Here is a 12,418-nt window from a genome sequence, read left to right on the forward strand (position 1 = left end):
GGTCGGATGACCGTTTAGATCGCTGCATTCCTCTTTGCGCTTTTCGTCCTTTAGTTATTCATATATCTTTTCGTATGACTCCTTACAAGAAATGTATGCATAATGTGCTGTTCAGGTGAAAGAAAAAAAAATGATGAATGAATGACCAATGGTCCAGCGTCGGTTTGATGTAGAACTACAAACATGGCGCCTGACATCGAAGAAGTTGAGTAAAAGTGAAAGTACATAGAAGAGGTAGGTGAGAGGGTGGTCTGCAGCGGTGGTCACCACAGATGGTCGTATAGCTGGTGGACATGTAGTTAATTATCAGTGGAGCTGTGAGATGGATTCAGGTTCACTCTCTTCCTTACTCCGAGTCCTGATATTCTCATTGCTCGGAGCGTTGCACCACTCCAATGGCAGTAAGTGCGAAAATGATCTCTCATTTGCTATGAATAGACAGGGCTGTTAATAAGACCAGCGGATGGACAGGTGAGGGACTGTAAAACAGAATATTAACCTATAGTGGGTTAAATTTTAATGTATGTACCGTGATTTTTCACTATGATTCACTTACATATCTGAAGCAGCATTTATCTATGTATGGAAATAATTCTTAATTTACAAAGCAACTTTGACTTTGTTCGCTTGTGTTCATGAATAATCTAGGATATTAAATGTATTATGGGATTAATAAAGGAATAGGTAAATACTCAGTAATTCCCACTTCATTGCTTATTGAGATCAAACTCTTTTTCAATTTACTTTCATACCTGTGAGTTTTATTGTCATGTCATTTTCCCCTTCTGTTGATGCCTAGCCTAAATGCGTTAACACAAAAACAAACCAGGGACCAAAAAACAAAAAAAGTCACAACTACTGACTTTATCTCCAATTTTTTCCTTTGCTGTCTGAATTTTCTTTCAGATAAAAATGACTGTCCTTGTCAACCGATCCCCCCATTGGCCCTGACTGAACCGCCTTCAGAAGAGTGTTTCAGAATAAACAGTAGTTTCCGCTATACCTGCGTCCCGGGATATGTGAGGAAAGCAGGGACCTCAAATCTCATCAGATGTAAGGAAGGAGGTGTGTGGACCACACCTTCACTCTCCTGCATTCGTAAGTTGTGTTTTTTTGATTAGATTAGATTAGATTAAAATTTATTGTCATAATACAGCACAAGAACAGTTCAATGAAAAGAAGTTTGACATCTAACCAGAATGCAAACCAGTGTTGTTTTTGGCAGGCATTTTAGATTTAGTTTTCATCTTCGTCTTTTGGACTAAATGCTTCTTCGTCTTAGTCACATTTTAGTCATTTCTATCCTTGATAGTTTTAGTCTAGTTTTAGTCAACGAAAACTCAAAAAGGTTTTAGTCGACGAAAACTCAACAAGGTTTTAGTCTTTGTTTAGTCGACGAAAACAAAGGTTTTAGTCAAATATCAAAGATACCTCTAAATAAAAGATATGTGTATGTACCTAATAGATACAATACAGGTGTTAGAATGAAGCACACTGAAACTGATCTAACTTTCAAAGGTGAGTTTTTTCCCCTCTTTTTCTTTCTCTACCTTTTACTTTTATTATTTTGTTGCAGATGCAGACAACACACTGGCACACAATATGAGTATTGTATCACAATAAAATAGGATTAAACAAAAAATAAAAGCACACTTGACTTCCATATGAACGACCACATGTCCTACATATTGGCTTTAGCTGCTGTTATTGGTTAAAGCATCCAGGTGTGTTGCTTAGACAGGGAACAGCAACAGGTCTGAGGACTACCATGTTTCCCAGTCCCACAAACATGGGTCAAAGCATTTCACTTGCCACCTGTCCACAAACGGACAGGGTTTTATTCATAACATGCTAAATTAATAGAAGGGCTGGTTTAAACGAGCCAACATTAGCGAGGCCCCTGGCAGCCCCATTTTACTAGCTTTAGCATGTAGCACTAGGAAGCAGTCTCTGCACCACTGGGGAGGTGGAACCACCACCACCACCACCAAACTTTAGGCTTAATACTGAAAAGAAAATGCATCACAGGGCTGGCCTAACATAGACTAAAGCTATGCTTTAATCATCCCTCTTTTCACGACCACCTGACACCGCTGCTGCTGCCATGGTGTGTGTCTCGTCCGCTGCAGACAGGCCCAGACTCGTCTCTGTGTGTGCGCGCGTGCGAGAGAGAGGCTTTTCCTGCATGTGTACTGACGATGGGGGTGTGACCATTAGGACCAACAGCTACGGCTGGCTCCGTTCTGATGTTTGAGCTCTTGATTGACATTGCATGCATGTTATACTTGGCGGAAAAAACCCGCATGTTTTGAAACTTTGATCGTCCACCCACTAACAATTTAGTCTCGCCTCGTTCTCGCCAGACGAAAATGTATACAATTTCGTCACATTTTAGTCTTTACAGGGCGATGGTGACGTTCGTCTTAGTCTCATTTTCGTCATGGAAAAAAGGGTTCTGACGTCGTCATTTTCGTTTTCGTCCAGCGTGAAGAAAACAACACTGGTGCAAACATAGCAGTAAGTGCATAGTGTACATACAATAAAATACAATTGCATACAATACAATACAGTTAGCTAGGTATTGAGTGCTACTGAGTAGTAGGACAGTCAGATGTATGTACAGTGCTATGTATTATGTACAGTGATAAAGGCATAGGGATGCTATGGGAGCAGCCATTCTGGATTATATAGTGGGGATATATAAAGGTATGTTGTATTATGGTATATACAGGTATTAAAGGGGATTAAATGGTGGTATATTCAGGCAAAAGCGGGAAATAAATATACAGTAAATGCACAGGGCATGTATGCCATAAGGCAAGGCAACGCAAATTTATTTCGTCGTCCTCCGCTTTATCTGGTTGGTCCGGGTCACGGGGGCAGCAGCCTCAGCAAAGAAGCCCTGACTGTCCTCTCCCCAGCCACTTCCACCAGCTCTTCCAGGGGAATCCCGAGGCGTTCCCAGGGCAGCCGAGAGATATAATCCCTCCAGTGTGTCCTGGGTCGGCCTCGAGTCCTCCTCCTGGTTGGGCATGCCTGGAACACCTCCCGAGGGAGGCGTCCAGGAGGCATCCTCACCAAGGCAAGGCAAGGCAAGGCAATTATATTTGTAGAGCCCGTTTTCACAAACAGTTTGTCTCAAAGGGCTTCACATGGCATCATAACAACATCCTCTGCCCTTAGACCCTCACATCGACTGAGGAACAAACTCCATAGAAAACCCTTTTAACAGGGAAAAATCTGAGAAACCTCAGGGTGAGCAACAGAGGAGGGATCCCTCACCCAGGATGGACAGACGTGCAGTAGATGTTGTTACAGACAAGAAAACAGTTTACAATACAAAATGTGGGAAACACGGAAATGTTAATAACAGTTGAAGAAGGAAGCTTCTGGTAGGGGAGGCAGGGAGAGCAAGCCAGCTTGATGGGGGACTGGATGGTAGACTGGTTCATGGAAGGGGAGCGCAGGCCGGTGTAACAGTAGGGAATAAGGGGGGGGGGGGGCGATGCAGGCGGCGGTTGGGGCTCTGGTGGATCTGTGGAAACACAGAGAGACTGCGAGACACCAAGGCCAAACTACAAAGTGCAACAAGTAATGGTAATGACAGTTCCAAAAATGTGCAGGGAGGAGAGGAGGAGAGAGGGGGAGAGGAGAGGAGAGGAGGGAAGGGCTCCATGTAACCTGATGTGTCCCCCAGCAGTCTAAGCCTGTAGCAGCATAGCTATCAATGGTTCAGAGCTACCTGAACCAGCCCTAACTGAAGGCTCTGTCATAGAGGAAGGTCTTAAGCCTGGACTTAAACGTAGTTAAAGTGTCTGCCTCTCTGACCCATGGAGAGAGCTGGTTCCACAGTAAAGGAGCCCGGTAACTAAAGGCTCTACCTCCCAGTCTGTTTTTATTGATACTGGGAATCACTAAAAGACCTGCATTCTGGGAGCGGAGTGCTCTGGTCGGACAGTAGGGACTAATGAGCTCTTTCAAATAGGATGGAGCTTTATCATTGAGAGCCTTATAAGTTAGCAGAAGGACTTTGAAGTCGATTCTAGATCCTACAGGAAGCCAGTGGAGAGAAGCTAAAGTGGGAGAGATGTGTTCTCTCTTCTTAACTCCCGTCAAAACCCTCGCTGCAGCGTTCTGGACCAGCTGGAGACTCTTTAGAGAGTATTTAGGACATCCTGACAGGAGAGAGTTGCAGTAGTCCAGCCAAGAAGTGATAAATGCATGCACCAGTTTTTCAGCATCACTCTGGGAAAGGATATTCCTAATCTTAGCGATACTTCGCAGATGGAAGAAGGCGGTCCTAGACCACACCAGATGCCCGAACCACCACAATTGACTCCTCTCGACATGGAGGAGCAGCGGCTCTACTCTGAGTCCCTCCTGAATGACTGAGCTTCTCACCCTATCTCTAAGGGAGAGCCCAGCCACCCTGCAGAGGAAACTCATTTCGGCTGCTTATATTCGCGATCTTGTTCTTTCCGTCATTACCCAAAGCTCATGACCGTAGGTGAGGGTTGGTACGTAGATTGGCTGGTAAACTCCTATGCCCCCTCCAGCACCCTAGCGAGGGTGGAGAGCTGATCCACGGTTCCACAGCCGGAACGAAAACCACACTGTTCCTCCTCAATCTGAGGTTCGACTATTGCCCTGACCCTCCTCTCCAGTACCCTGGCGTAGACCTTTCCAGGGAGGCTTAGGAGTATGATCCCCTGATAGTTGGAACACACCCTCTGGTCCCCTTTCTTAAGATGGGGACCACCACCCCGGTCTGCCACTCCAAAGGCACCGCCCCCAATGTCCACGCAATGTTGCAGAGACATGTCAAACAAGACAGCCCCACAACATCCAGAGCCTTGAGATACCCAGGGCGGATCTCATCCAACCCCGGGGCTCTGCCACCGCGGAGTTGCGTAACTGCTGCAAATTTATTTGTATTGCACATTTCAACAAAAAGGCAATTCAAGGTGCTTTACATAAAACATACAGCAAGTAAAAGCAACTGGCAACATAAAAAAACACAATTACATTAATGTGACTACCATTAAGGTAGAATAAAAATCCAACAGACCAGAAATGTATTTTGGCCCCAAGCCAATTGGGGCTTTATAGACCAACAGAAGTACCTTAAGGTCAACTCTCTGACAAACAGGAAGCCAGTGCAAAGACCTGAAAACTGGAGTGATATGATCCACCCTCCTTGTCTTAGTGAGGATTCGAGCAGCGGCATTCTGAATCAGCTGCAGCCTTTAAGGGAGGCCAGTGAAGCCACTGTTACAGTAGTCGAGTCTACTGAAGATAAATGCGTAGACAAGTTTTTCTAAATACTGCTGAGACATAAGTCCTTTAAACCTTGACATATTCTTCAGGTGATAGTACAAGATGAGACGAGTCAGACTGGAGTTTTGGGAAAATGCAAAGCAAGGATGTTGAGAGAACCAAGGGCTTTATGGTTACTGCTGTTTTAACAAAAAAGACAACAGTCTGCCTTTGAGAGACCACAACTGTGGTTTGTTTATGAGAGAATAATTTCCTGTTTAAATGCCTGGGTGTATAGCTAGGCGGAAGGGAGGGAGCATTGTTCATAACAAGTGTAACAGGTTGTCATGCTCTATATTTGTCAGGATTCGAGGTTGAGGACGATGGAGATCCAATTGCAGACAGTGAGGGCGGTGCACAAAAGAGGTTTATTGAAATGGAGGGAACGGGAGAGGTGGCATGAGGGAGAAGGCTGGAGACGTGGCGTGAGGGCGGAGGCTGGAGACGTGGCGTGAGGGCGGAGGCTGGAGGCTTGACGTGAAAAAAACTATAACTGACGACGACAACAGCAAATGACGACAATAACCCAACACGTAACTGAGAAAACACACAGGTTAAATACAATAGGGGAAACAAGACACAGGTGGTGCAATCACCCAGGTGAGACACATGAAGTAATCACAGGAGGGAGGACAGGAAGACAGGACATGACTACAAAATAAAACAGGAAACACGAGACAGGGATCGTGACAATATTAAGCAAATTCTCAGAAAGTGTTGGTTCAGTTTAGTTTAAATTTGCAAGTTTTCGTAGGTAAGTTTTCTGACCTGAATTTTTATAGGATATTGAATATTTCTGCCACGTTTATTGACCATCAGTCAATTTTGTTCTCAAAGATCTGATTAAATGGTGAGATACAGTATTTAGGAGAAGGGGAAGTGACCGAGGGACAGTCTAGAGAAGTGCATCATCAGCATGTAATTACATGTAGAGTTTGATGTTGTGTAGAGCAGTAGGGTCTCACAATTTCTATCTGGAATCATAAGCGTCAACACTGAAACAACAGTTATTTTTCTCTTGAACTCTGTTTAGTCTGTATCTTGTGTTTGTTGGAACACAAACACAGGCAGAGTTCAAAGGAGAGTTCCAAGTGTTCCAGCCAGAAGTATCTTCCCTGTCATTAGTAGCAAAACCAAGCCCCCCTCTTTCTCTCCACTGTTTCCTGATTCAAGTCAACACATATAGAATGCTGACATTAGACATTTCAAGTCAACGTCTGTATTTTCTGGTTTTCAACACTTATTGGGAAGTTTTGGTTCTCGTACTGTCACATTACTTTATGAATCACCACTGATGCAATCACTGAAGCTTGTGATACCAACTGGAGCATTGTGCCCCAGCAAAAGAGTTGTTGCAGATGAAGGTTTTGTAGCTACAGTAAGCGGATTAGGTTTCACAAGTCTTGTTTTGTTGCATCACTGAGACAAACTTTGTTACTTCCGTATTCATAGCGTCAGTGTTGCTGATGTTGACCAACCAGCTAACTTCTATTTTCAATGTGTTTCAGGTGACCCAAAAATCACCACCACCATCACCATACAACCACCAGATCCCACAAGTGAGTGTATGCCTCCATGACTCAATGAAGGGATAGTGTTAACTATACTTTTGCATTCTACTAGAAAATAATACAATAGAAATCTTCTTTATTTCACTTTTCAGCAGCTCCAATTTTTATGTGGCATGTGTAATTAGGGAAGTCGTCACAAAAGAGGCTTGCTTCTCAGATAATGCTAAACCCTGTCCTGCTGAATCAGCAGAAGTGTGTCTGTGAGCATGAAACAGATGAAATATAGGCATGACGCTAACGCAGGCATATTTACATCAACACATTGTGCTGATATGTCAATTAAAATGCATTGTTTCAATTCAACACATTGAATTAAGAAAATAAATAGATAAAACTACTGAGCTGCATGCACAATAAGGTCTTCATGTTACGGAAAGATTATGAGTACCACTACAGTCTGTAAATTCTGATGCAAGAAAGCTGTGGAGAATGCATGAATCCTCAAGGCCACTTCTGTTAAATCAAATGTTTAAAAAAAAGGCAATCTTGCGAATAACAGGCAGAACAGTGATTGATTGTTTTTTGCAGGGGTAATTACACATGCATTAAAAATCAATGTCCGTCTTGGCGTCATTTGTAACATTTTTTTTTTATTTATTTTATCAGATTAATACCAGACTAGATGAGTGGATGTCATTCTTGGAAAAGTGCTCTCCTCTGCATCACATAGCCAATTAACAACTGTAGTTGCATGAGCAACAGCAACAACCTTACTTGCACTCCAACCAAAACACAACGTAATTTTCTTCAGCATTAGTTTCGCAAATACAGTGTCTCATATTGAGATGCTTTTAGCTGTTTTAGCAGTGTTGTCTTCTCCCACTGGCAGCTCCTTCCAGCTCGCAAAAGACCTACACTGCCAGTACCTCAGCTTCCACACTTCAAGGTAGGACAGAGCCAACCGCATTTGTTCTGCAGAGCCAATCGGATTACACACAAGGTAGAGAACTTCCCCCGTTTAACCTCATAAAGCTGTAAAGATCCAATATTTTCACATTCTGTTGGTTGCAACATTTCTCTCCACACCAAAGTTTGTGTCATTTTGAGAAGGAATTCCGCGGACTGGTCGGATCTGTTTTGTTTTGTTTTTTTCAGACCTGTAAAATTATGTCAAAACATCGTCATAAAACTGATCACCAGCATTACGTAACCCACACTTTCTTTCAATGCTCAAACGTAGATTCTGTGAATGTGACAAGTGAAGCTGCTTGGAAATCTTCAATCCCACCAAGCACTTTTCAGAGCAACAACAGCCAAAATTATGAGACCATGACTGGTGAGCTTCAACTCTCCTATTTAGAACTAGATATGATATATTTGTATGTACCGTCCAATAGGTACTGTATGAAAACTGCTCTCATCAATATTTTATAAGCAAATATATATCATTGTTGTCCAAATTTAAGTCAGTATTATGGGCGGAACCTAAACAGAATATTCTTATTTGCAGGGCTTGGCAGCAAAACAACAGCAATCCTCCTCAGTGCTTCGTTTGGCATCTTGGTATTCATTGGGATCAGTGTCTTTTTTTACAGACGGTAAGCTTTAGTATCAGCATTTCAACTTTTCCTGCAGATTTTGATAAATAGGACCTAGGATGCAGGATTACACGTAAATTATGAGGCCGAATTTTACCAAACTTTGAAAAGGTTACGGTCTGAACCAAGGAAGAAGTCATTAAATATCAGGGCAGAAAGGTTAAACACAATCCAAAATTATTAAATGTTATAATTATTAAAATTATAATACATTATTTTGGATTGGGTTTGGTTGAGTGCAGCTCGGTGGAAGTATGTACTCTTGGAGTGCCCTGTATTTAGTTATTTTTTCTTTATGTTGGAAGTGCTGTTTCAAAAATTAGATTTCAGTTACCAAAAGTTATGAAGAACACAAAGCCATTATTGCTTCCTTTTTTTTTTTTTTTTTTTACTTCAGGAGGACAACAGACAACATCTTGCCGCAGGCAGCAGAGGAAGTGATACCCATAAATCATCTTACATTGTAGAGATTTGCCAATCGCTGGATTTCATTGGACAGAACAATGTGTTGTCACTTGAAAACCCTTCAGTTAAAAAAAAAAAATCCTGATGGTATAATTATAGTTTTATGTGACTTTATGATTTTTGTGCTCTTTCCCGATAAGGAGATGCCTGAGTCAACCATAAGTAGACTTGGTTAGGTTCAAGTAAGCCCTTTTGTAAAAAAAATTGCACTGACATGACTGATTCTTGGTTTATTCCGGACAAGTAGTGCTAGTAAACCTGCAAGAAGAACCTGCCAAGAATTTTACAACATTACAAGACTTAATTCCAAAACTGTGACATTTCCCCTCCTACTAACTGGAAGCATTTAAATAAAAATGCATATGGTTGTGCAACAGCTTGGATAGGTTATATGTTATGATGTGAAGTGTAGAAAACAATTTCTATTTCATCATTAGAAAATGCTGTATTTCCAGTGAAGTGGCACCTGGGAGCCTTTGGGGGTCTGTGTCTCAGCGTCTTCCATCTACAACGACATGTGCTCACACACAAAGTAACTGCAGCAGCTGGTAATATTTAGTCAAACTGTCAGTGTTTGTCAAACAATGTCCACACTGACTGGCTGAAGTTTGTATAGAGTTTCATGTAACTCTCCAAATCCTTGTATTGATGCTTGAGAACTATGATGTAACTGAAGCAGAATGTCCACATCCCACAAAGCCCCCTGCCCAAACACTCATTGCCTCAGAGGTATTCCAGACCTCCAACTTTAGTGTTTACTTTTCCTGTATGGCAGCTCGCCCAGCATACAGAATATCTTGATGTCTAAACCTTCAATTTTTGGTGCTGTGCGTGTGTTCTTATAAACCAAGTGACCGAGAGCAGACACTTGGGGGTTATAAGAGATTTGGGTCTCATGTAGAATCATAAAAAGATTTGCTGGTCTGCCATGACTACATACTGTGACGCAGCTTAAAACGCTTTGATATTTTACATCTCCAATGGTGTACGTGCTTTAACTTTGAAGAGACTTAAATAAAGCCCCTACGAGGACTTTCTTAAAGTATAGACAAGATTCAAAATGGCTGACTTCCAGTTGAGCTGAGGTCATGGCACCAATCATATTTTTTGTAGGTCTTGTTATGTTAAACATTCCTATTGATTTTCATGTTTATGGATGAAACGCAAAGGCGGGGAGAATTTTTTGAATATTCCGAGGGGATGTCAAGGCACTTGTTTTGTGTATCATGGCGAAACATGAGCATTCGCCAGCCCACCATGAAACATCATGTAACGCATCTTAAAAAGCTATGCAACCTTACATCCCTGAGGTCTCTTGTTTACAGTGAACAAACTGAAAGAGAATTGGATGAAGTCCCTAAGAGCAGTTTGTGTTTTAGGCGGGTTCACCCTGGACAGGTCACCAGTCCATCTCAGGGCCAACACATATAGACAGACAACCATTCACACTCACACCTACAGTCAATTTAGAGTATCAATCAGCCTCGTCCCCTCTTGATGTCTTTGGACTGTGGGAGGAAGCTGGAGTACCAGAGAGAACCCAGCAGGAACAGAGAGAACATGATTCACAAATGATCAAGTGATTTTTAATTGCAGTCACTATGAGTGAAAAGCTGTTGTTCTGCTATGAACAAACTACAACATGATTGTAACGGCCCCACAATTGTGGCTTGTGTTCCTTCTTTGTTCTTCTGTGTTTGGTGTGATGACATTAAATGACCTTGACATCTCGTAAAAGTTGTGACATTCTTGACTGTGGTATTTACTGGCATATTTCATGCCATAGAGCAAATAGCTTTAAACATCTTGTTCATTCATTCATCGTCTTCCGCTTGTTCCTTTCTATTAAGAGTCGCGGGGGGGCTGGAGCTTATCCCAGCGTCTACGGGCGAGAGGCGGGGTTCACCCTGGACAGGTCGCCAGTCCATCACAGGGCCAACACATAGAGACAAACAACCATTCACACTCACATTCATACCTACGGTCAATTTAGAGTATCAATCAGCCTCGTCCCCTCTTGATGTCTTTGGACGGTGGGAGGAAGCCGGAGTACCAGAGAGAACCCACGCAGGCACAGGGAGAACATGCAAGGAAAGGAAAGAGCTGGGGGCTGGAATTAAAAGAGCAAAAGCCAACTATGATCAAAGAATTCAGGGTCATTTTCCATCAATGACCCCCACAGCATGTGGGAGGGCATAAAGACCATCACTGAGTAAAGCAGGAAAGTTGGAGTGTGCCCCCAGGACCCATCTCTACTGATGCCCTGAACAACTTCTATGTGCGATTTGAGGCCTCCAGCACCTCCCCCAGCACCAGGCTCACTCTACCAGCTGAGGAGCTGCCACTCAGAGTGGCATGTGAGGAGGTCCCTGCTAAGAATAAACCCTTGGAATGCTTCAGGTTCAGACAACATCCTGGGACGGGTTCTGAAGGACTGTGCATATGAACTCACTGATGTCCATTTTTAAACCCTCCTTCTTCCAATCCCTGGTACCAACATGCCTGGAGACAGCAACCATCATCCCAGTCCCCCCAAAAACCCACAATAACAGACATGAATGACTACACTCACCCCAGTGATAACAAAGTGCTTTGAGCATCTGGTTAGGCCAGTATTAACATCACCACAGACCTCCACCAGTACAGAGAGAACTGGTCCTCTTCTGATGCCATCTCATCTGTCCTCCACACAGCCCTTACACATTTGGAGACCAAGAATTCCTCTGTCAGACTGCTCTTTTTGGATTCTAGTTCTGCGTTAAACACCATCAACCCACAGACCTCAACCAACTGCAGCTGCTAGGAGTCAAACCCTCCCTCTGTAAGTGGATACTGGACACCCTCCTCACAGATGATTGCTTGGCCACTCACCCTAGCAATCATATTGGGAAGTTTGCCAATGACAGCGTCGTGGTTGAACTAATCTCCCATGATGATGAGTCTGAGTACAGCCCGGAGGAGGCGCTGCTTGAGGAATGGTACAGATTAAACAATCTGTTCCTCAAGATAGGAAAAACAAAGGAAATAATCCTGGATGTTCAAAGAGGTCCCCACCACCCCCCACCACCCTGCGCACATTGGAGGAGCAACTGTGGAAGAGGTCCTCTGTTTTAAATACTTGGGGGGTGCACATCTCACACAACCGCACCTGGACCAACGTGACGCGTCATTTGACTCTTAGCAAATGGATGGATCACGTGCCGCCTACTTTAGTCAGAAGAACAAGTGACTGTAATGGAGGGTTATGAACAATATCAAACAATTATGACAGCAAAGAACAACAAAGTTGCTGCAGGTAAGGCGAGAGAGGAATGCTGGCAGAAAATTGCCGATTGTGTAAATTCGTAAGTTAATAAATCTATTTTACGCACCACTCAGAGCGCTCTGTGTGCCTCCCACATCCAAAGCTCTGACACTCCCAAGGGAATCCTGTGACGGAATTGCATTTGTACATTCACACGTATTCATCATACTGATCATTAACATAATGAACTATAAATGTATGTTAGCTGCGATTTCATAGAGGCC

The 12,418-nt window shown here is 43.1% G+C and overlaps 1 protein-coding gene across 3 annotated transcripts; it reads left to right on the plus strand.

Annotated features, from left to right (window-relative positions):
• Positions 1-14: 14 nt before the first annotated feature.
• il15ra (interleukin 15 receptor subunit alpha) lies at positions 15-10,620 on the plus strand. 3 transcript variants are annotated; one of them, XM_086201041.1, is made up of 7 exons: positions 17-401; positions 907-1,098; positions 6,825-6,875; positions 7,717-7,773; positions 8,068-8,163; positions 8,338-8,425; positions 8,823-10,620. In XM_086201041.1, the coding sequence occupies exons 1-7, from the start codon at positions 323-325 to the stop codon at positions 8,890-8,892; spliced, it is 633 nt and encodes a 210-aa protein (XP_086057167.1). In that variant the 5' UTR covers positions 17-322; the 3' UTR covers positions 8,893-10,620. The 3 variants fall into 3 exon arrangements, with proteins under 3 accessions (XP_086057168.1, XP_086057167.1, XP_086057166.1); XM_086201040.1 differs by having other exon boundaries at positions 24-401; positions 7,717-7,827; XM_086201042.1 differs by lacking the exon at positions 7,717-7,773 and having other exon boundaries at positions 15-401.
• Positions 10,621-12,418: the final 1,798 nt, after the last annotated feature.

Source organism: Aulostomus chinensis, chromosome 4 (genome assembly GCF_037954235.1).
Source record: "Aulostomus chinensis isolate RoL2024-O1b breed Wild chromosome 4, RoL_Achi_v1.0, whole genome shotgun sequence".
Taxonomy (NCBI): domain Eukaryota; kingdom Metazoa; phylum Chordata; class Actinopteri; order Syngnathiformes; family Aulostomidae; genus Aulostomus; species Aulostomus chinensis.